At 44.9% G+C, this 21071-nt stretch overlaps 1 protein-coding gene across 2 annotated transcripts in view; it reads right to left on the bottom strand.

Moving 5' to 3' along the window:
• The window catches only part of LOC126209774 (protein sprint), a 308754-nt gene that overhangs the window by 254066 nt on the left and 33617 nt on the right, over positions 1 to 21071 (bottom strand). The window contains exon 2 of one of the 2 annotated variants that reach the window (XM_049938899.1): positions 2509 to 2839. The exons of the other annotated variant lie outside the window; for it this stretch is intronic. Within the exon in view, the coding sequence (XP_049794856.1) occupies positions 2509 to 2705 (197 nt within the window). The 5' untranslated portion in view covers positions 2706 to 2839. The remainder of the gene's footprint in view (positions 1 to 2508; positions 2840 to 21071) is intronic. 2 annotated transcript variants of the gene reach the window in all.

Raw genomic sequence — 21071 nt, 5'->3', positions numbered from 1 at the left:
AACTAACACAAAGTTACAAACAATCCTGTTGGCACAACATCCGCAACTGAACATTATAGCAGAGGTTGAAAATATCGCTTCAGTTGTATGTTACTTTATTTTCACTCGACCGATTTCGGACTGTCGTAAGTCCATCCTCAGGTGTCGTAGCTGTACTGTGGTCCCCGAGCGCCGCGTGTACCAGGCAACCTCTGCTAACACAATGTTTTTATTCCTTCTTCCTTTAATCTTTTAAGGGGGGTAGGACGTCAAACGGGCCGACTTGGAGCAGGAGAGGCACCACAGGACATTTTATTTTCTACTGTCTATACTTTTACAAATAAATTCATAAAACTTTGTCAGCATGACCAGGATGGATTCAGGATTCACACTCATAGCAGTGGAAGTGCAAAAATATAATAAAATATTTTTTAGATATGAAATTTCATCATTTTTTCACTTACTGTTGGCTCCATTTGTTGCTATAGGTACATTTTTCTTCACAAGTAAGAGATTCTTTGATGAATTTTGCACAGCATACAAAACATACTTACAGGTGTATGAAACTCTAGAATTTTCCAAATCTATTAAAACTGTGGTAAAAAGTCAGATAATTAACTACAAAATTTGATTTTTTTAAACATAAAGTTTAAAACGTAACTGCTCATTCATTTTTTCATAAATTAAATAGATTCTAGAGTTTCAGACACCTGTAAGTATGGTTTGTATGCTGTGCAAAATTCGTCGAACAGTCTCTCTTACTTATGAAGAAAAGTGTAGCTATAGCAACAAATGCGGTTAATAGTAAGTGAAAAAATGATGAAATTTCACATGTAGAAAAAATTATTTTGTTATGTTTTTGAACTTCGGCTGCTACGAGAGTGAATCCTGAATCCTTCCTGGTCATGCTGACAAAGTTTTATGAATTTACTTGTAAAAGTATAGACAGTGGAAATTAAAATGTCCTGTGGTGCCTCTCCTGCTCCAAGACGGCCGGTTTGACGTCCTGCCCCCCTTAACGTCATTCAAGACGAAACAACTACAGTAAGAATTAAATCTCGCGTAATAGCCACAGCGTAGTATGGAACCCAGCATACTGCGCAGCTCAGCATGGCAAACGCCCCTGTGAAGTTGGACCAAGAAGGCGCGGACGAAACTACTACGTTGGTGCTACGGGAAGTCCTCTGTGAAAGAAGCGAGGAGCACGTAAGACGAAAATGGCGAGTGCGGATGCGTAGGGGGTACTCAAGTCCTAGCGGTAAATATCTTCCGTCCCACGGAGTCGTAACTGGGTGGGCCCGTGTAACACCGATGCAAAGGAAGTCCTCGGCGCTTGTTCGTGACGTCACGTCAGCTAGGCGCGGCGAACGCCAGGTCTGTTCAGGCATACTCATAATGGTGGTGTCTCCGACACAGCAAAATGTGAAACTATTGGCGGTAGTTGACCAACACACATTGTTCTGAGAGATTTCTGCAATGAATTAATTGTGCAATTCATTACACTTCTTAACAAATAGTGTACTCCTGAACTTAAATTTCAACCTATTTTAAGGATTGACATACAAAAACAACTTCATGGTCCAGCAGCAACAGAATTCGTGCTTCTTTAACTTATTTGTAAATCTGAGGAAGTTACGTTTGTACTGGGTTGCGTTTACAAGAAACTGAACATATTGGTGCTCTTCTTTAGGTATCTTGGTTGACTATCGGGTGAGGAGCACTGAATGTTAATGAAATATCTTGCGATTGTACACGTTGGGGGAGGGGGTGGCGGACAGAAGAAGAGGCAAAAGAGAGATACTTGTTTTATCAAACAAAATTTGTTATCTTATAATGTTTCTCCTTTCAGTTACAAGAGGGGAATATTTATCTTTTCTAATGTGCATGTTTTAAAAAAGTTTAAGCTCAGCAGTATTTTCGATGTATGAAGCTATTTTGTTTCCTGTTTAGAATTCCTTTCGTTGAAAACGACTGTAATCGAATGACTGGCAACAGTTGGACATTTACACATGTAAATTAGTTCACATTTCCAGCTACGATGTCAAACGAAAATAAAGAAATAAATAAAAGAAACGAGTTCATTGTAAGGGGGTCGGGGTAAGTTTCGATAACAAAATGGATCAAGTAAATATAGTTACTTGAATGTAAAATTTCCGAAGCTTGCAATGGGGCAAAGCATCTTGTCATATTGATCTACGTGTGTTTCGACAGGATTCAGTAACACAGAACTATGATCTTCATTTGTAGCTTTACGATAGTAAGAAAATCTTTCATCTAAATAAAACCGCAGAATCCCAAACAATACCAAACATTTTGTCCAAAAATAAGAGATTTATAGTGATAAGCACGCCCACGCGTTTCTGCCAGCAACAGACCTGGCGTTCGCCGTGCCTAGCTGGCGTGACGTCACCAACAAGCGCCGAGGCCTCCCTTTGAGTCGGTGTTGGCCCGTGTCGCCGGCTGAGGCAGTGGAGTGGGCGCCAGCGCACATGCCTGCTACTTCACTTCTACCGCACGGGCCGGACTCACCTGTGTCCCGGCTCGGCGTACCACCACCACGAGCAGCCGTTGTTGTTCCCGCTGGCCGGGCGGGCGCGCGCTTTCACGGCGGCGACGTCCGCGTCGTCGCTGCCCGCGTGGTGGTGGTTGTTGTTGTTGTTGTTATTGTTGTTGTTGCTCTCGTCGCAGTTCGCGTCATTGTCCAGCTCCACTAACGGAGGCAGCATGGCGGCCGCACACGCGCACTAACGTACACGATTCACCGAGAGACGACGCCACGCTCAGTGGAATCCCTAAGCCGGCCAACGGACATTCCTTCTAGCCTCTTCCTCCCACGAACGCCAACAGCATACTAATGTTCCTAAAATCAAATGCCAACTTACTACAACAGCAACTTCAGGAAGCTCCAGGGTGAGGGGACACAGGAAGAGGAGCAGGGGAAAAGACGATTATTATTATTATTATTATTATTATTATTATTATTATTGGTTTGTGGGGCACTCAACTGCGCGGGTATAAGCGCCTGTACAAATTCCCAACCGTTGCTCAGCCCAATCTCGCCACCTGAATGATGATGAAACGATGAGGACAACACAAATACCCAGTCATCTCGAGGCAGGTTAAAATCCCTGACCCCGCTAGGAATCGAACCAGGGGCCCCGTGCTCGGGAGGCGAGAACGCGACCGCGAGACCACGCGCTACGGACGGGGAGAGACGGAACAGTAGGTACTCTTAAAACGTCCAGCCGAGCGGTTGATTTCATTTTCATGCGTAACGTAACCACCACCGACCCAGCTATATTCTTCAGGAGAAGAGCTGTATTGTAACGTGTATTCGCTGCTTGAGCTCCAACCAGACTACTTTTTTATCGTGCCATGTCCCTAAAGGTTCCCGTGAACGAGCAAAACGGCTTGTCAAATTCACCCTTATCTAGCTGCGGATTTGTCAGTTTAACCACACTTTCAAGCAGACGTGTTGGTATTTTGACAGTAGTGACAGTGGCCACAAATGCAGACAAAGCTGTTCTGGCACTGCAGAAGAAGAAGAAGAAGAAGAAGAAGAAGCTGGTCCTGGGAATGGCTTGAGAGATTTACCCAGGAAAACCAGCTAAAGTAAATCTTACTATCAGGACACTAAAATTCATCAACTTTCTTCGAATCGACATGAAACTTTCAATATTTTGTGAAGAACGCCGTGAAGTCAAATTCGCTATTACCTAACCACGGTTGTGTCAAACGAGAATGTGCGCTTACCGAAAAGTCTGTCTATTTAACCTTACTTTTGAAGTAGGCGCTTTTCTTGTGTGCTATATTCTGACTGCAGTAGGAATGGTTGCAACATTGACTCCAGTGCTCTGTTTGGATAAGAAGAAGAAGAAAAGAAGATGCTGGTCCAGGAAAATGTTTAAAATGAGAGAGAATTACACACATGAAAATAACTTAAAGGAACTGGTACACTCAAACCCTGATAATTACATCAATTTTCTGCAAAGGTACAGCGAAATTTTTAATAACTTGTTCAGAACGTCGTGAAGTCAAATTCGCTCTTATCTAACTAGTTACTTCGCCATCATACTGTAAAAGACCGGCCGGCCGCTGTGGCCGAGTGGTTCTAGGCGCTTCAGTCCGGAACCGCGCTGCTGCTACGGTCGCTGGATCGAATCCTGCCTCGGGCACGGATGTGTGTGATGTCCTTAGGTTAGTTAGGTTTAAGTAGTTCTAAGTTCTAGGGAACTGATGACCTCAGATGTTAAGTCCCATACTTCTTAGAGCCTTTTTTAAGACCACATAAGTATGCGAAAACTTACTTATCCTCTTCTGCTTGCTTCTCTAATGACAGCTCAGTAAAATACCACAATGTGGAAATATACAGCCCATATTTTCCGTGGAACAACCGAACGTCGTTGTTTTGTTTTATTGCACTTTCGCTTATATGATATGTGTACAATACTGATTTTCTTCCCGACCTCTTCCTGTGTAATATATGGCTGGGAACAATTGGATACTGCTACAACATTAGTAATTGCTCGTGCTATTTTGTTTTCACCTTTGATCGCAATTGCCACAGCTGTGGAAACTCACGATACAGTGAGATAAATTTTATTAGAGCTATTTATCACTGAACAAATGCAGCGAAACATCAGCACAAACAACATCCGCGATCTTGCCAAATTTGTCTTATTCCTCGTCAACTCATGATACACGCACCATATTTGACAAACACGTGGAACAGTTGTCTACGCGGTCAAATATTTCGCAAACAAAGTAAAATTTAAAGAATTGTTGCATCTTGTACGGGGACCTTAAAGCAGACGTGATAGCCATTGCAGGGTAACCCATCGCTTTTCAGCCATAGGCGTATGGATATTTTGTTGTGTTGTGGCACAGTTTGTTTATCACATTGGGGATTGCTGGGTTACTGCTGTGTCCACAGCATACATAGTAGAGCACCGGGCGGCCTATGACTCAGGCGCAACACGCTAAGTGCAAAAGACAAACGACTACATATGCATCCGCGTAACGTTACGCAAATAATTCATAAATGGATCTGCCAAATGCGAATCTAGGCAGACACATGGCTCTACTCGCGATAGAAGACAGCCGCGTGAGAATAGTCGGTTTGAAGACAGACGGGACTTCAACAGCCAACAAAATCCAAAACCGACATTGTGCAAGTGACGATATTGTGCAATTATTAATCTTAAGTGGTGCATTGCAAGAGAACATTGTGCCACACACTATAGTGGTTAAGAAACTGGACTCTGTTCGCGACACTGAATTACGATCATCCTTCAAAACAGACAAGCTCTATCAATAGTAATTAAAAACAAAAAGCTCTAGTGTAAAATGGTCCTGAAGGCTAACCACAGGTACGTCAGTGTTTCGTGAAGCATTGTGCTTAACATCCCATCAACGTCTATTTAACAAAATAATAATAATAATAATAATACGTTATCAGACTAAATGTGACAGGAAGAGGCCTTCTTGGTAGAGAGGACGCAGCACAGGGTGTCTTGGCCATTGTGAATGGTCTTGCCTGAAGCCGTAATGTTTTATGGCGGTAGTACGCACCATATGGTCTCTCCGCCGTTGTGAGCGGTCTTGCCGTGCAGCCTGAATATTTTATGGCAGATAGCACGCACCACGTGAATTCTTTGCCACTGTGAGTAGTCTCCCTACACTGGAAGTTTTCACCAGACATACCGCCGCACGTGGCCATAATATGTGGACATTTACCATTTTTGTGTAGTGGCTTGTTATGAGCCGGCTACCTCTACATTGTACACTGTATATGTATACAGGGTGGTCCACTGATAGTGACCGGGTTAAATATCTCACGGAATAAGCATCAAACGAAAAAACTACAAAGAACGAAACTCGTCTTGCTTGAAAGGAGAAACCAGATGGCGCTATGGTTGGCCCGCTAGATGGCTCTGCCATAGGTTAAACGGATATCAACTGCGTTTCTTTTTTTTTTTTTTAAATAGGAACCCACATTTTTACGACATATTCGTGTAGTGCGTAAAGAAATATGAATGTTTTAGTTCGACCACTTTTTTCGCTTTGTGATAGATGGCGGTGTAATATGCGCAAACGTATAAGTACGTGGCATCACGAAACATTCCGCCAGTGCGGACGGTACTTGCTTCGTGATACATTACTCGTGTTAAAATGGACCGTTTACCAATTGCAGAAAAGGTCGATATCGTGTTGATGTATGGCTATTGTGATCACAGGCGTGTGCTATGTATGTTGCTCGGTATCCTGGACGACATCATCCAAATGTCCATACCGTTCGCCGAACAGTTGCGTTATTTAAGGAAACAGGAAGTGTTCAGCCACATGTGAAACGTCAACCACGACTTGCAACAAATGATGATGCCCAAGTAGGTGTTTTAGCTGCTGTCGCGGCTAATCCGCACATCAGTAGCAGGCAAATTGCGCGAGAATCATCTCAATAACGTCGGTGTTGAGAATGCTACATCAACATAGATTGCACCCGTACCATATTTCTATGCACCAGTAATTGTATGGCGACGACTTTGAACGTCGTGTACAGTTCTGCCACTGGGCACAAGAGAAATTACGGGACGGTGACATTTTTTGCACGCGTTCTATTTAGCGACGAAGCGTCATTCACCAACAGCGGTAACGTAAACCGGCATAATATGCACTATTGGGCAACGGAAAATCCACGATGGCTGCGACAAGTGGAACATCAGCGACCTTGTCGGGTTAATGTATGGTGGAAGGATAGTTGGCCCCCATTTAATCGATGGCAATCTAAATGGTGCAATATATGCTGATTTCCTACGTAATGTTCTACCGATGTTACTACAAGATGCTTCATTGCAAGACAGAATGGCGATGTACTTCCAACATGATGGATGTCCGGCACATAGCTCGCGTGCGGTTGAAGCGGTATTGAATAGCATATTTCATGACCGGTGGATTGGTCGTCGAAGCACCATACCATGGCCCGCACGTTCACCGGATCTGACGTCCCCGGATTTCTTTCTGTGGGGAACGTTGAAGGATATTTGCTATCGTGATCCACCGACAACGCCTGACAACATGCGTCAGCGCATTGTCAATCCATGTGCGAACATTACGGAAGGCGAACTACTCGCTGTTGAGAGGAATGTCGTTACACGTATTGCCAAATACACTGAGGTTGACGGACATCATTTTGAGCATTTATTGCATTAATGTAGTATTTACAGGTAATGACGCTATAACAGCAGGCGTTCTCAGAAACGATAAGTTCACAAAGGTGCATGTATCACATTTGAACAACCGAAGTAAAACGTTCAAACGTACCGACGTTCTGTATTTTAATTTAAAAAACCTACCGGTTACCAACTGTTCATCTAAAATTATGAGCCATAAGTTTGTGACTATTACAGCGCCATCTATCACAAGGCGAAAAAAGTGGTCCAACTAAAACATTCATATTTCTTTACGTACTACACGAATATGTAATAAAAATAGGGGTTCCTATTTAAAAAACGCAGTTGATATAAGTTTGACCTATGGCAGCGCCATCTAGCGGCCCAACCATAGCGCCATCTGGTATTCCCCTTCAAGCTAGACAAGTTTCGTTCTTTGTAGTTTTTCGTTTGACGCTTGTTTCGTACGATATTTGGCCTGGTCACGATCAATGGACAACCCTGTATATATTACCGAAAAAGAGACGGAAATTTCAGAACCAAAGTGCGTCATGGTGCAAATATTTCCTAGTTGCTTTGAAGATCTGTAGACTTGTGGGAATGTAGGCCAGTAACTGTATGAGAGAAAAAAAAAGAGGTCAGCCAAACCCACGGTGAGTCGTGTTTAGCAGGTTGGAAAAAACCCTGGCAGGGGGCCACGGTAAACTCTCGCCAAGGAAAGCGACGCGGATTTCCGCAATGCCTGACAAGTCGGCGCACCCTCTCTCAACGCCTCTCTCACTTCACCAGCAGAGTATCTCGTGGCGCGCGATTGTCGGAAACGCAGAAGTGAGGCACGGCTTCCTTCCTTCCTCACAGCTACGTATTCCTTCCGAAAGCACCTGTTGCGCAAACGGCGGGAGGTACGAGAGACAACAGCGGGAAAGACGACAAAACCGCCAACAGAGGCTCCGGCAAGTGCCTGAACACGCATCTTCTACTGGAGGCGTGATTATGCCTGCCTTTTCAGTTACAAACACGTCTCACTTTAAACGGTACAGCGGCCGAGGGGATCATTAGTGGTGACCCGACTGCGATTTCAAGAACCGAGAGACACACAAGATGGCATTCTTCTCCTTTTATTGATGATGAAAATAGCGAGCGTTCATCACAAAAGGTGAGTGATTTGAGTAAGCGCAACGGATGAATGTCGCCGATGCCGGAGGCTGAGTGAGTAAGTAGCGAGTTTCTCCTCTCACCGCGCTGAGCAGACGGAAAAGGTCTGTCAAAGGCAGCGGCAGCTGATGAAAACTCATGCCTGGGAGCGACAACATCATGGCGAATGATCCGGCTCAGCGACAAAAACACATGTCATGTGCTATAACGGCGCATTGGAAATAGACAACAAGGCACGCAATACATCAAATATCAGGGTATATAATTCCTCTCTCCTCCCCCCCCCCCCCTCTCTCTCTCTCAGCAAATAATACTTAAGTGCCTGGCAGAGAGTTCATTGAACCACCTTCACAATAATTCTCTATTATTCCATCTCTAACAACGCGCGGAAAAAAATGAACAACTATATCTTTCCGTGCCCTCTGATTTCCCTTATTTTATTGTGACGATCGTTTCCCCCTACGTAGGTCGGTGTCATCAAAATATTTTCGCCATCGGAAGAGAAACTCGCTGACTGAAATTTCGTGAGAAGATTCCGTCGCAACGAAACAACGCTTTCGTTTTAATGATGTCCGCCCCAAATCCTGACCATTTCAGTGACACTCTCTCCCTTATTCCGCGATAATACAAAACGCGCAGCTCTTCCTTGAACTTTCTCGATGTACTCCGTTAATCCTATCCGGTAAAGACCCCACACCGTGCAACATTACTCCAAAAGAGGCAGTCTCTTGAGCAAATCTATTACATTTTTTAAGTGTTCTGCCAATAAAACGTAGTCTTTGGTCCGCCTTCCCCGCAACATTTTCATTACGACATCGACTGAATTGTTTCCCGCATCCTACGACACGCTTTATATACGAGAGTTGGAACTATAATACTAGCAACTATTTATTTACAGCTCGTACAAAATAGATTTGTGTTTCAAAGTTTTACTGTCCTTCAAACTGTTCACCAGCATAGTGTATAACCCGTTGCCAGCGATGTGGCATATAAGGGAACCTCCCCATCGCACCCCCCTCACATTTAGTTATAAGTTGGCACAGTGGATAGGCCTTGAAAGCTGCACACAGATCGATCGAGAAAACAGGAAGAAGTTGTGTGGAACTATGAAAAAAAGTAGCAAAATATACAAAGTGTGTAGTCCATGCGCAAGATAGGCAACACCAAGGATAGTGTGAGCTCAGGATCGCCGTGGTCCCGTGGTTAGCGTGAGCAGCAGCAGAACGAGATGTCCTTGGTTCAAGTCTTCCCTCGAGTGTAAAGTTTAATTTTTTATTTTCAGACAATTATCAAAGTGCAGGCACTCACACATAATCAACTTCGCTCTCCAAAATTCCAGGACATGTTCAGATTTGCTTGGACATATGCAGGATTTGACGGTCTGCACACGGAAAAATTTGAAAACGTTAAAAACTTATGTTTTGACAGAGCATAGGGAAAACTGTGCGACTGTGAAACTGTTGCATTCATTTGTTGCAGTTTATGTGAAAAGTTCTTATGTTTTCATCACTTTTTTGGGAGTGATTATCACATCCACAAGAAAACCTAAATCGGGCAAGGTAGAAGAATCTTTTTACCCATTCGCCAAGTGTACAAGTTAGGTGGGTCGACAACATATTCCTGTGATGTGAAGCACATGCCGTCACCAGTGTCGTATAGAATACATCAGACGTGTTTTCTTGTGGAGGTATCGGTTGACCTATGACCTTGCGATCAAATGCTTTCGATTCCCATTGGAGAGGCACGTCCTTTCGTCTACTAATCGCACGGTTTTGCCGTGCGGTCGCAAAACACAGACACCAAACTTATTACAGTGAACAGAGACGTCAATGAACGAACGGACAGATCATAACTTTGCAAAAATAAAGTAAATTTTTCACTCGAGAGAAGACTTGAACCCAGGCCCTCCCGTTCCGCAGCTGCTCACGCTAACCACGGAACCACGGCAATCTTGAGCTCACACTATCCTTGATGTTGCATATCTTGCGCATGGACTACTCACTTTGTATATTTTGCTTATTTTTTTCATAGTTCCACACAACTTCTTCCTGTTTTCTCGATTGATCTGTGTTCAGTTTTTCAAGGCCTATCCACTGTGACAACTTATAACTAAATCTGAGGGGGGTGCGGTGGGGAGGTTCCCTCGTTAGCAGTGCCAGCTGTGTTGACAGTTCGAGCGGCGCGGTCTATTGCCCGACGGATTTGTAGCAGTTCTGAAGCGAATGCCGTGAAGTGTTCCCTTCAGTTTAGAAATCGAGTTGAAGTTACGAGGGCTTAAGTCAGGGGAGTGCAGTAGGTGGTATAGCACTTAGCAGCCCCATCAGTAAAACAAATCAGTAACACCTTGAACTGTACGTGCTCGACCATTGTCCTGCAAAATGATGGTCAGGTCCTGCAGAAAGTGTCGTCACTTCTGTCTCTAAGCTGGTCATAGCTTGTGTTCCAAAAATGAACAGCATATAGAGACAGAAGTGATGACCATTACGCCAAGTGGCTTCGAAGTCTATTGTAGTTACTGGAAACCAATAAGCACGTAAGTCTGGGCACAAAAATTATAAATGCAGGATTGAATGGCATCAGTTTTCAGTAATGAAAAGCATCGTAGCTGATACCGACACCTCTTTCACCGCTAAAAAAAAATATAGAAAAAAATGGAGAAAAAAGCTTTTACAATAGGGTATTCCGCACATTCGTTGTTTCAGCAGACGCTTGTAAGCAGTTGTTTGACACGTATACTATCCGCGTTGTACAGACCCTGTGGGCAGTGCAGAAACGTCCAGCTCAGGAGTACAGGCGTGTGGGGCAGTTCCGCCCCCCCCCCCCCTCCCCAATTACGCAACTGCTGCACACGACAAGACTGCCACGCCACGTCACTCACTTTCTCCTCGCTAATTACAACGCGGTCCAGCCAGGAGCCACGCTGCCTGGAAACCGGAACACACACACACACACACACACACACACACACACACACACACACACACACACACACACACGAGAGAGCCGGGTAATCCATGACTACGCACGTTACCCCAGAAGTCCTCACGAACATACACTGTCATACGGCCTCTAACCACGTACTCGAGACAGACAGCGGACGTACACGCCCTCCATCGTGTCACTGAAATGATACAGAGTGTGGGGCGGACATCTTTTTACAAAGGCGTTTTTCGTTGCGACGGAATCTTCTCACGAAATTTCAGTCGCCAAGTTTCTACTCCGATGGTGAAAATATTTTGTTGACACCGATCTACGTAGGGGGAAACGATGTCCGGCTGTAGACACTGCTGATTAGATCCCATAGATATACCGAACTGCAGGGATGTGGGCAGTTATATTCCACTCGTTCTTCCACAAAATCGCAATCATTATCTATGGGATTATGATCGATTGATTTGAGGGACAGTGGAGTGCCTGAATGTTCGCCAAAACTAGAAACGTATGCGTGCATCCATGTGAAAGCGAATGTTCTCGTCTTGGAAAACGCAGACGTACAAAAATGGTTCAAATGGCTCTGAGCACTATGAGACTTAACATCTGAGGTCATCAGTCCCCTAGACTTAGAACTACTTAAATCTAACTAACCTAAGGACATCACACACATCCATGCCCGAGGCAGGATTCGAACCTGCGACCGTAGCAGTCGCGCGGTTCCAGACTGTAGCGCCTAGAACCACCCGGCCACTCCGGCCGGTGCAGACGTACACAACATAATCATGAAGGTGCGCGAGGGGTAACGGAACACTGTTTCTTCTCGGCCAATTTCGGTTGGAAAAATGCAGAATTTGTTCCGGATCATAATGAAATATTCCCTCTTCAGCCTCTACTGTTTCATGAAGTTCCAGTAGTTGCGGCGCTATACGTATGTTTCAAAATGGCGTCGGTGCTTTCGAACCAGAGAGCAGTCATTGGAGTTCCTTTTGCTGGAATACCAGGGAATCGCAGGCGCTCGCAGACCGTCTACGGAGACCTGGCAGTGAACAAAAGCACGGTGATTCGTTGGGCGAAGCGTCCGTCATCATCACCGCAAAAAGGTCCGCAAACCACTCCAATCTCCTGTGCGCCGGCTGGCCGCACACAGCTATAATTTCAGCATGTTCGTTACCACAAAAATTCGAACGAACTACTACTTCTCCACGACAAAGCAAGGCGCCAAACAAGTCTGCGCACCCGGGAGGAGCTTACAAAATTTGAACTGACTGTTCTTCCTCAGCCACCGTACAGCACGAGTCTCGCACCTTCCGATTTACATCTGGCCCCAGTGAAGGGCGCACGCCGCGGAAAGCAGTACCTGGATGATGGGAAGGTAGCTGATGCAGCAAGACCTTCGATCCGACTCGCGTTGAGCGAAGACTGTGTTGGAGAACAGAGTTATGTAGGCAAAAGGATGGGGAATAATATAGTGTATTCGAATCCTGAATAAAGCGAACTTGCTTTTAGAAAAAAATGTGTTGCATTACTCGTCGAACTCCCCTTGTAGAAGAAAGGGCAACACTTGCCCACCAAGAATATCATGCTTCGTTGTTGTTGTTGTTGTTGTTGTTGTTGTGGTCTTCAGTCCTGAGACTGCTTTGATGTAGCTCTCCATGCTACTCTATCCTGTGCAAGCTTCTTCATCTCCCAGTACGTACTGCAACCTACATCCTTCTGAATCTGCTTAGTGTATTCATCTCTCGGTCTCCCTCTACGATTTTTACCCTCCACGCTGCCCTCCAATAATTGGTGATCCCTTGATGCCTCAGAACATGTGCTACCAACCGATCCTTTCTTCTACTCAAGTTGTACCACAAACTCCTCTTCTCCACAATCCTATTCAATACCTCCACATTAGTTATGTGGTCTACCCATCTACACTTCAGCATTCTTCTGTAGCACCACATTTCGAAAGCTTCTATTCTCTTCTTGTGCAAACTATTTATCGTCCATGTTTCACTTCCATACATGGCTACACTCCACACAAATACTTTCAGAAACGACTTCCTGACACTTAAATCTATTCTTCAGAAACTCTTTCCATTCCATTGCCAATCTACATTTTATATCCTCTCTACTTCGACCATCGTCAGTTATTTTGCTCCCCAAATAGCAAAACTCCTTTACTACTTTAAGCGTCTCATTTCCTAATCTAATTCTCTCAGAATCATCCGACTTAATTCGACTACATTCCATTATCCTCGTTTTGCACTTGTTTCTGTTCATCTTGTATCCTCCCTTCAAGACACTGTCCATTCCGTTCAACTGCTCTTCCAAGTCCTTTGCTGTCTCTGACAGAATTACAATGTCATCGGCGAACCTCAAAGATTTTATTTCTTCTCCATGGATTTTAATACCTGCTCCGAAGTTTTCTTTTGTTTACTTTACTGCTTGCTCAATATACAGATTGAATAACATCGGGGAGAGGCTACAACCCTGTCTCACTCCCTTCCCAACTACTGCTTTCCTTTCATGCCCCTCGACTCTTATAACTGCCATTTAGTTTCTGTACAAATTGTAAATAGACTTTCGCTCTCTGTATTTTACCCCTGCCACCTTCAGAATCTGAAAGAGTATTCCAGTCAACATTGTCAAAAGCTTTCTCTAAGTCTACAAATTCTAGAAACGTAGGTTTGCCTTTCCTTGATCTAGCTTCTAAGATAAGTCGTAAGGTCGGTATTGCCTCACGTGTTCCAACATTTCTACGGAATCCAAACTGATCTTTCCCGAGGTCGGCTTCTACCAATTTTTCCATTCGTCTGTAAAGAATTCGTGTTAGTATTTTGCAGCCGTGAATTATTAGACTGATAGTTCGGTAATTCATGGTGACGGAAAACAAGGCCCTGGTACGGTGCGAGAAACTCCCTCGTGACAAGCACCTCTGGCGTGAACTGTACCCTCCACATACTTCGGCTTGAACGCCTCACCGGGCCGACGCTGCACTCTCGACACCTCGCAGAGTTTCAAAAGAGGCGAAATGGTGAGTCTTCGGACCACACTATACGACTCAATTACTGTCCACTTTCTGTGTTGTTTGACCGACTGCGCACATACAGCAATACGTGACGCGGCGGGCAATGTCTTTTGCGGGGTACCCTAGTCCTAACGTCCATTGCACGCAGTTCCAATGGCAATGTTCGCTCGCTGGTTGAGATGGACCTCTTATTCACTGCCACCAGCAGTTCCTTCCCGGGTTACAAACCGCCGGCTGTCACTGATGAAGCGTGACAAGCATGCGGCCACTGCTGGTTAACATGTTTTTACACCCATTGTTCTTCCACAGTATTGCAGGATTCCGACTAACTTATTTCCAGCTTTTGTATGTCCATCCTTTTAGCGGGACGTCTTTGGGACGACGGCCGTTTACTATCGTGACAAAAAATAAAAACACCTACAGCCGTCCTTATGATATAATTTTATTTTGTCGCTACCAGTTTCAAAGCCTGAAGCAGCGTTGACACTGGTATTTTTTGTCACGATAAATTATTTCCTGTTGGACTATAGAGCAGCAAGAAAGACCTTCCATCTCCTTCTGTTGGAAGCGAAACATTTCACTTCACTCCAAGCTTCCAGAGCTGCTTCTTCCACCAATCTTTTCCGGGTGTTTTTCGGGAGGCCACGTCTAGGTGTTGCTTGTGAGCTGCAATCCATTGTTGCCTTTTCAATACGTCATTGTTGTTTGCGTATTGCGTGACAAATCCACCTGAATTTCCTTTCCTTTATTTGCTCACGGATTGGGCGCTGGTTTGTTATCGCCTACAGTCCGCCATTTGATATTACAAGGAGCATTCCACATGAAATGCAACACTTTTTTTCTGAGAGCAGGTTGGTTTTCTTCAGGAATCCAATACACCATATTATTCCCCCCTCTTTTGCCTATAAAACCTCTCTTTTTCAACAATCTCCGTACAACGCGACGGCATTACGCCACATTACATGGAGAGCCCGTATGTCCGCATGGTTCCACTCTACTGATTAATGTCGTAGCCAACGTCTTGCTGCATCAATAACCTCCCCATCATCAACGTACGGCATCCCGCAGAAGGAATCCTTCATTGGGCCAAACAGATGTAAGTCAGAAGGTTCAAGATCCCGACTGTAGGGTGGTTGAGGAAGAAGTTTTGTGAGCTGTTTTCGGGTCGAATACTTGTATGAGGCCTTGCGCCGTCATGGAGAAGGAGAAGTTCGTTTGAATTTTTGTGACGACGAACATGCTGAAGCCGTTTCTGAAATTTCCTGAGAGTAGCACAATACACGCAGTTGATCATTCTACCATGAGGGAGATCATCAAGCAGAATAACCCCTTCAGAGTCCCGTAAAAGAGTCGCCATGAATTTATTGGTTGAGCGTGCGGGTTTGAACTTTCTCTTCGGAGGAGAGGGTCTGGCGCCACTCCATGGATTGCCGTTTTGTTTCCAGTTCGAAAAAGATGAACCCATATTTCATCACCTGTGACGATGTTCTACAAAAAATTGTCACCATCAGCCTCGTAACGTGCAAGCAATTCCGCACAGGTGGTCCTTCATTGCTCTTTATTGCTCATACACCTTTGAGTACTCCATTTACATCTACATTTATAATCCGCAAGCCACCCAACGGTGTGTGGCGGAGGGTACTTTACGTGCCCCTGTCATCACCTCCCTTTTCTGTTCCAGTCGCGTATGGTTCGCGGGAAGAACGACTGCCGGAAAGCCTCCGTGCGCGCTCGAATCTCTCTAATTTTACATTCGTGATCTCCTCGGGAGGTATAAGTAGGGGGAAGAAATATATTCGATACCTCATCCAGAAACGCACCCTCTCGAAAGCTACAGCGCGATGCACAGCGCCTCTCTTGCAGAGTCTGCCACTTGAATTTGCTAAACATCTCCGTAACGCTATCACGCTTACTAAATAACCCTGTGACGAAACGCGCCGCTCTTCTTTGGATCTTCTCTATCTCCTCCGTCAGCCCGATCTGGTACGGATCCCACACTGATGAGCAATACTCAAGTATAGGTTGAACGAGTGTTTCGTAAGCCGCCACCTTTGTTGATGGGCTACATTTTCTAAGGACTCTCCCAATGAATCTCAACCTGGTACCCGCCTTACCAACAATTTTATATGATCATTCCACTTCAAATCGTTCCGCACGCATACTCCCAGATATTTTACAGAAGTAACTGCTACCAGTGTTTGTTCCGCTATCATATAATCATACAATAAAGGATCCTTCTTTCTAGGTATTCGCAATACATTACATTTGTCTATGTTAAGGGTCAGTTGCCACTCCCTGCACCAAGTGCCTATCCGCTGCAGATCTTCCTGCATTTCGCTACAATTTTCTAATGCTGCAGCTTCTCTGTTTACTACAGCATCATCCGAGCATATATTGTGGAAAGCAATGGTCCCATAACACTCCCCTGTGGTACGTCAGAGGTTACTTTAACGTCCGTAGACGTCTCTCCATTGAGAACAACATGCTGTGTTCTGTTTGCTAAAAACTCTTCAATCCAGCCGCACAGCTAGTCTGATATTCCGTAGGCTCTTACTTTGTTTGTCAGGCGACAGTGCGGAACTGTATCGAACGCCTTCCGGAAGTCAAGGAAAATGGCATCTACCTGGGAGCCTGTATCTAATATTTGCTAGGTCTCATGTTTCCGGAATCCATGTTGATTCCTACAGAGTACGACGAGTGTGTCAGAACAGAGACGTCCAGTTGAGCAGCGACGTGTTTGTTTGTGATCCGTCGATCACCTCGAATGAGAGTGTCCGCACGTTCCAACACTGCAAGAGACACAGCCGTGTGCGGGGGGCCTGCACGTGGGAAATCCGTCAAGTTTGCGTGACCTTTTTGGGATGATGATAGACGCCTCGCCCTACGACTCCACGTGCTTTTGTTTACTGCCAGGCTCCCGTAAGCACTCTGCAAGCCCCTTCTCCGATGCTCCGTTTTCCCGCCGAAATAAACTCAACGACAGCTCTAGTTGGAACGCATCTCCCTTCCAGACAATTTTCAAGGCTACGTATGGTGCCACCACCCATCGGGACTTCATGAAACTATACGGGCTCAAGCGAGCATATTCCACGATGTCCCACAGCAAATTCCGCATTTTTCCAACCGAAATTGGCTGAGGAAAAAAAGGTGTTGCCTTGCTTACTGAAACAGCGTCTCCTGTAGACACGACGGACACTTTGCGCTGCCAGCCAACAATCGAGCAACTTCTTTTACGGTGTGGTCACAGTCACGTCCAAACACAACAGTTCCTTTCTGCCGTTCTGTCAGGCCGGCCCTTGTTGCAGGACTGATTCCAAACAGCCGACCGGAGCGTACAGATCACCTCCTCCCACACCGTCTGCAGCGTGTTCATTTAAGGGGGCGACTACTCTCGTCTAGCGTGCTTATGAGGTAACCCACGATTGCGGACAAAGGGTAGGGCAAACCATGACATCCCGTGGTGCGGGCTCGAGCCGTAGCGTCGGCTTTGGGAGGTGAGCGTTTGGGTTATCAGCGGTGTATTGCGAGGCGCAGCACGCGCCAGCCCGTCATCGCACGTTGATGCAATTTCCGGCGTCCCGGCAAAACCGCCGACATCTCTACCGCTTTTTTTCCCTTCGCATAAGGCAGCTTCTCACGACATATTCATTCTCCGCTCTTTTCGTAAACCAAAGAAGCATTGCAAGCACTCTTAAGTACACGTAATCAACGTCTTGGGACGGTAGAGTCTTTGTCCGCCATAATCTAAATCTTCACGTAATAACAACTGGTTCTGATTTAACACAACAGCCACTTTAGGCTAGAAAATGAAACTGATTTAAGTTATAGGTTTTGTCGGGAATAGATTCTGCCTTCATGTCTGCGTAACTATTGCACTCTACATCAGTTTCAGCCTTTTCTTCCCATTAACATGTAAAGTTATCGTTTGCGGAAAATTATACACTGATGACCTAAAACATTATGCCTACTGCTCGTACTGAGATTCAATACCGTCTGTCGGTACGGATGGCGACTAACGCTGAACCAACTAATTTTCGGTTGTATCGCTTTTTTTTTTGTACGCTGGTTTAATCGCTCAAAATAATCGGTTTTCGAAATAACCGATTTCGGTTTTTTATTCTTATTATTTGCTGTAATAATAGTAGAAATCTAACGGAGACTGAAGCATTTTGACTCCATCACGTTCGAGATACATAGAATCGAAATATTAAATTAAATGGGCAAATAAAATTTAGTCCATCCGTCGTCGCTGCTTTTCTCGAAAAGTGGTAAGTGATTGAATACTACAGAAAATCGACAGTATTCTGGCACTGATTTTTTGAAACGCCATTATTTGGGCATTACAAATAGATAGCGGTAAAGGTGAAAACTGCGGTTGAAGGACTGTGTGTCGTGTTAATTTGTCCGTTTTCAAAGGCTGTGACCAGATAAAGGCATACTATGTACACACAGGCAGCATATCAGCAATTTTATATTTTTATGTTATACTATGAATGAATTATTGTTGAGTTTTTAATTTATTACTGTTACCATAATTTCCTTCCTCTTTCATTATTACACGGAAACGACAAGACAAATCTGCAATCTTTTGAAACAAATGAAGCATAGCATTTCACTTCTATGCCACATCGTCAAAATATTTCCAGACTGGAGTTGGTGCCGTTCTAGAGACTTCCGGCGACGATAGCGGGAAACTACCGTATAGACCGGTGGGGATTGGAGGGGTGGGGGAGGCAAACACAGCCACGACACCGTTGTCTCATCAACACTGTACCAATTATACGCCACGTGCTTATTGCTTGTTTCTGTTGGCACTGTTAATAAAATTGCAATTTTCCCGTTATCACAAGGCAATGCAAAATTTACAAATAAAAAATACTTCATTTTTAAAAAAAGGTTTATTTCAAAATGAAATATTTTAGAACATCTTTCTTTCTTCGGGCCTTTCTCCCACTTCAACGCGGCGGCGACTGTGTTATTACGGATTTGGCAGTGTTAGTTGCAGAGGGTGGCTGGATGCCCTTCCTGACACCACCTCGAATAACCCAGGATGTAAATAGTGTACCCCAGCTGTCTGCGTCTAGTGTAAGGCATGAATTAGCGCGAACATTTTTCAGATGTCTGTGAGTCGTGCAGCTGAGGCGGAACTTGGGGCCGGCCTGGTATTCACCAAGTGGGATGTGGAAAACCGCCTAAAAACCACATCCAGGCTGGCCGGCATAGCGGACCTCTTCGTTAATCCGCCGGGCGGATTCTATCCAGGGCCGGCGCGCCTACCCGACTCCAGGAAGCAGCGCTTTAGCGTTCTCGGCTATCCTGGCGGGTAAAATATTTCACCACATCTACTGTGGCTAATTGATATTTTGGGCTTTTACTCCGTTATTACTAAAAATAAGAAAATACCTTTTATAACCGAGGCCAAACAAACACAGAAAGCCGGCCGCGGTGGTATAGCGGTTCTAGGCGCTCAGTCCGGAACCGCGGGACCGCTACGGTCGCAGGTTCGAATCCTGCCTCAGGCATGGATGTGTGTGATGTCCTTAGGTTAGGTTTAACTAGTTCTAAGTTCTAGGGGACTGAAGACCACAGATGTTAAGTCCCATGGTGCTCAGAGCCATTTGAACCATTTGAAACACAGAAAAATACCGGTTATTCAGAATTAAAATATCAAAAATGGCTCTGAGCACTATGGGACTTAACATATGTGGTCATCAGTCCCCAGAACTTAGAACTACTTAAACCTGACTAACCTAAGGACATCACACACATCCAAGCCCGAGGCAGGATTCGAACCTGCGACCGTAGCAGTCGCGCGGTTCCAGACTGAAGCGCCTAGAACCGCTCGGCCACACTGGCCGGCAATTAAAATATCGGTATCGTTTTTTTTTTAAGTTTCGGTGTTCCTCATCGCTACTAGGACGGCCATCTTCGGCATTATTTTGTAGCACCACATTACAAAACTTCTCTTCTTGTCTCATCATCATCCATGTTTCACTTCTGTACAAGGCTACGCTCAAAAAGACTTCCTAACACTTAAATTTATATTACATGTTAAATGTCGCTTTTACTCCAACCCTGCACGTTATATACTTTCCACTTCGAACATCATAGGTTCTTTTAGTGACGAGAAAGTAAAACGCATCTATTACTCTAAGTGCTTCGTTTCCTGATCTAATTCCCTCACCATCACCGGATTTAATTCGACTTACCCAACTAATTTTGCTGATGTTCATCTCGCGTCCTCCTTTCGCGACACCGTCCATTTCGTGGAGGAGGAAGAGCAGATTAGTGTTTAACGTCCCGCGTACAAGGAGCTCATTAGAGACTGAGCGCAAGCTCGGATTAGGGCAGGATGTGGAAGGAAATCGGTCGTGCCCTTTCAAAGGAACCATCCCGGCATTTGCCAGAAGCGATTTAGGGAAATGACGGAAAACCTAAATCAGGATGGTCGGACGCTGGTTTAACCCGTCGTCCTGTCGAAAGCGAGGTCAGTGTGCTAACAATTGCGCCAGCTCCTTCGATGGTCCTATCCGCTGAACTCATCTTCCAAGTCCTTTGTTATCTCTGACCACTATAATGTCATCGGCAAACCTCAGAATTTTTATTGGTTCCTCCTGAACAAAATTTTCTTTAGTTTCCTTTACATGTTCGTTAAGGTACAGGTTGAATAACATATACTATAGGCTACAACCCTATCACACTCCTTTCTCAACCACTTCTTTCCTTATATGCCCTTCGATTCTAAGAATTGCCATGGTTTTTGAACAAGTTGTAAATAATTTCACCCCCATAATTTTATTCCTGCTACTTTCAGAACCTAC

The sequence above is a fragment of the Schistocerca nitens genome, chromosome 10 (genome assembly GCF_023898315.1).
Source record: "Schistocerca nitens isolate TAMUIC-IGC-003100 chromosome 10, iqSchNite1.1, whole genome shotgun sequence".
In the NCBI taxonomy this organism is placed as follows: Eukaryota; Metazoa; Arthropoda; class Insecta; order Orthoptera; family Acrididae; genus Schistocerca; species Schistocerca nitens.
The sequence above is the reverse complement of the archived record's forward strand: the minus strand, read 5'-3'. Positions and strand labels throughout refer to the sequence as shown.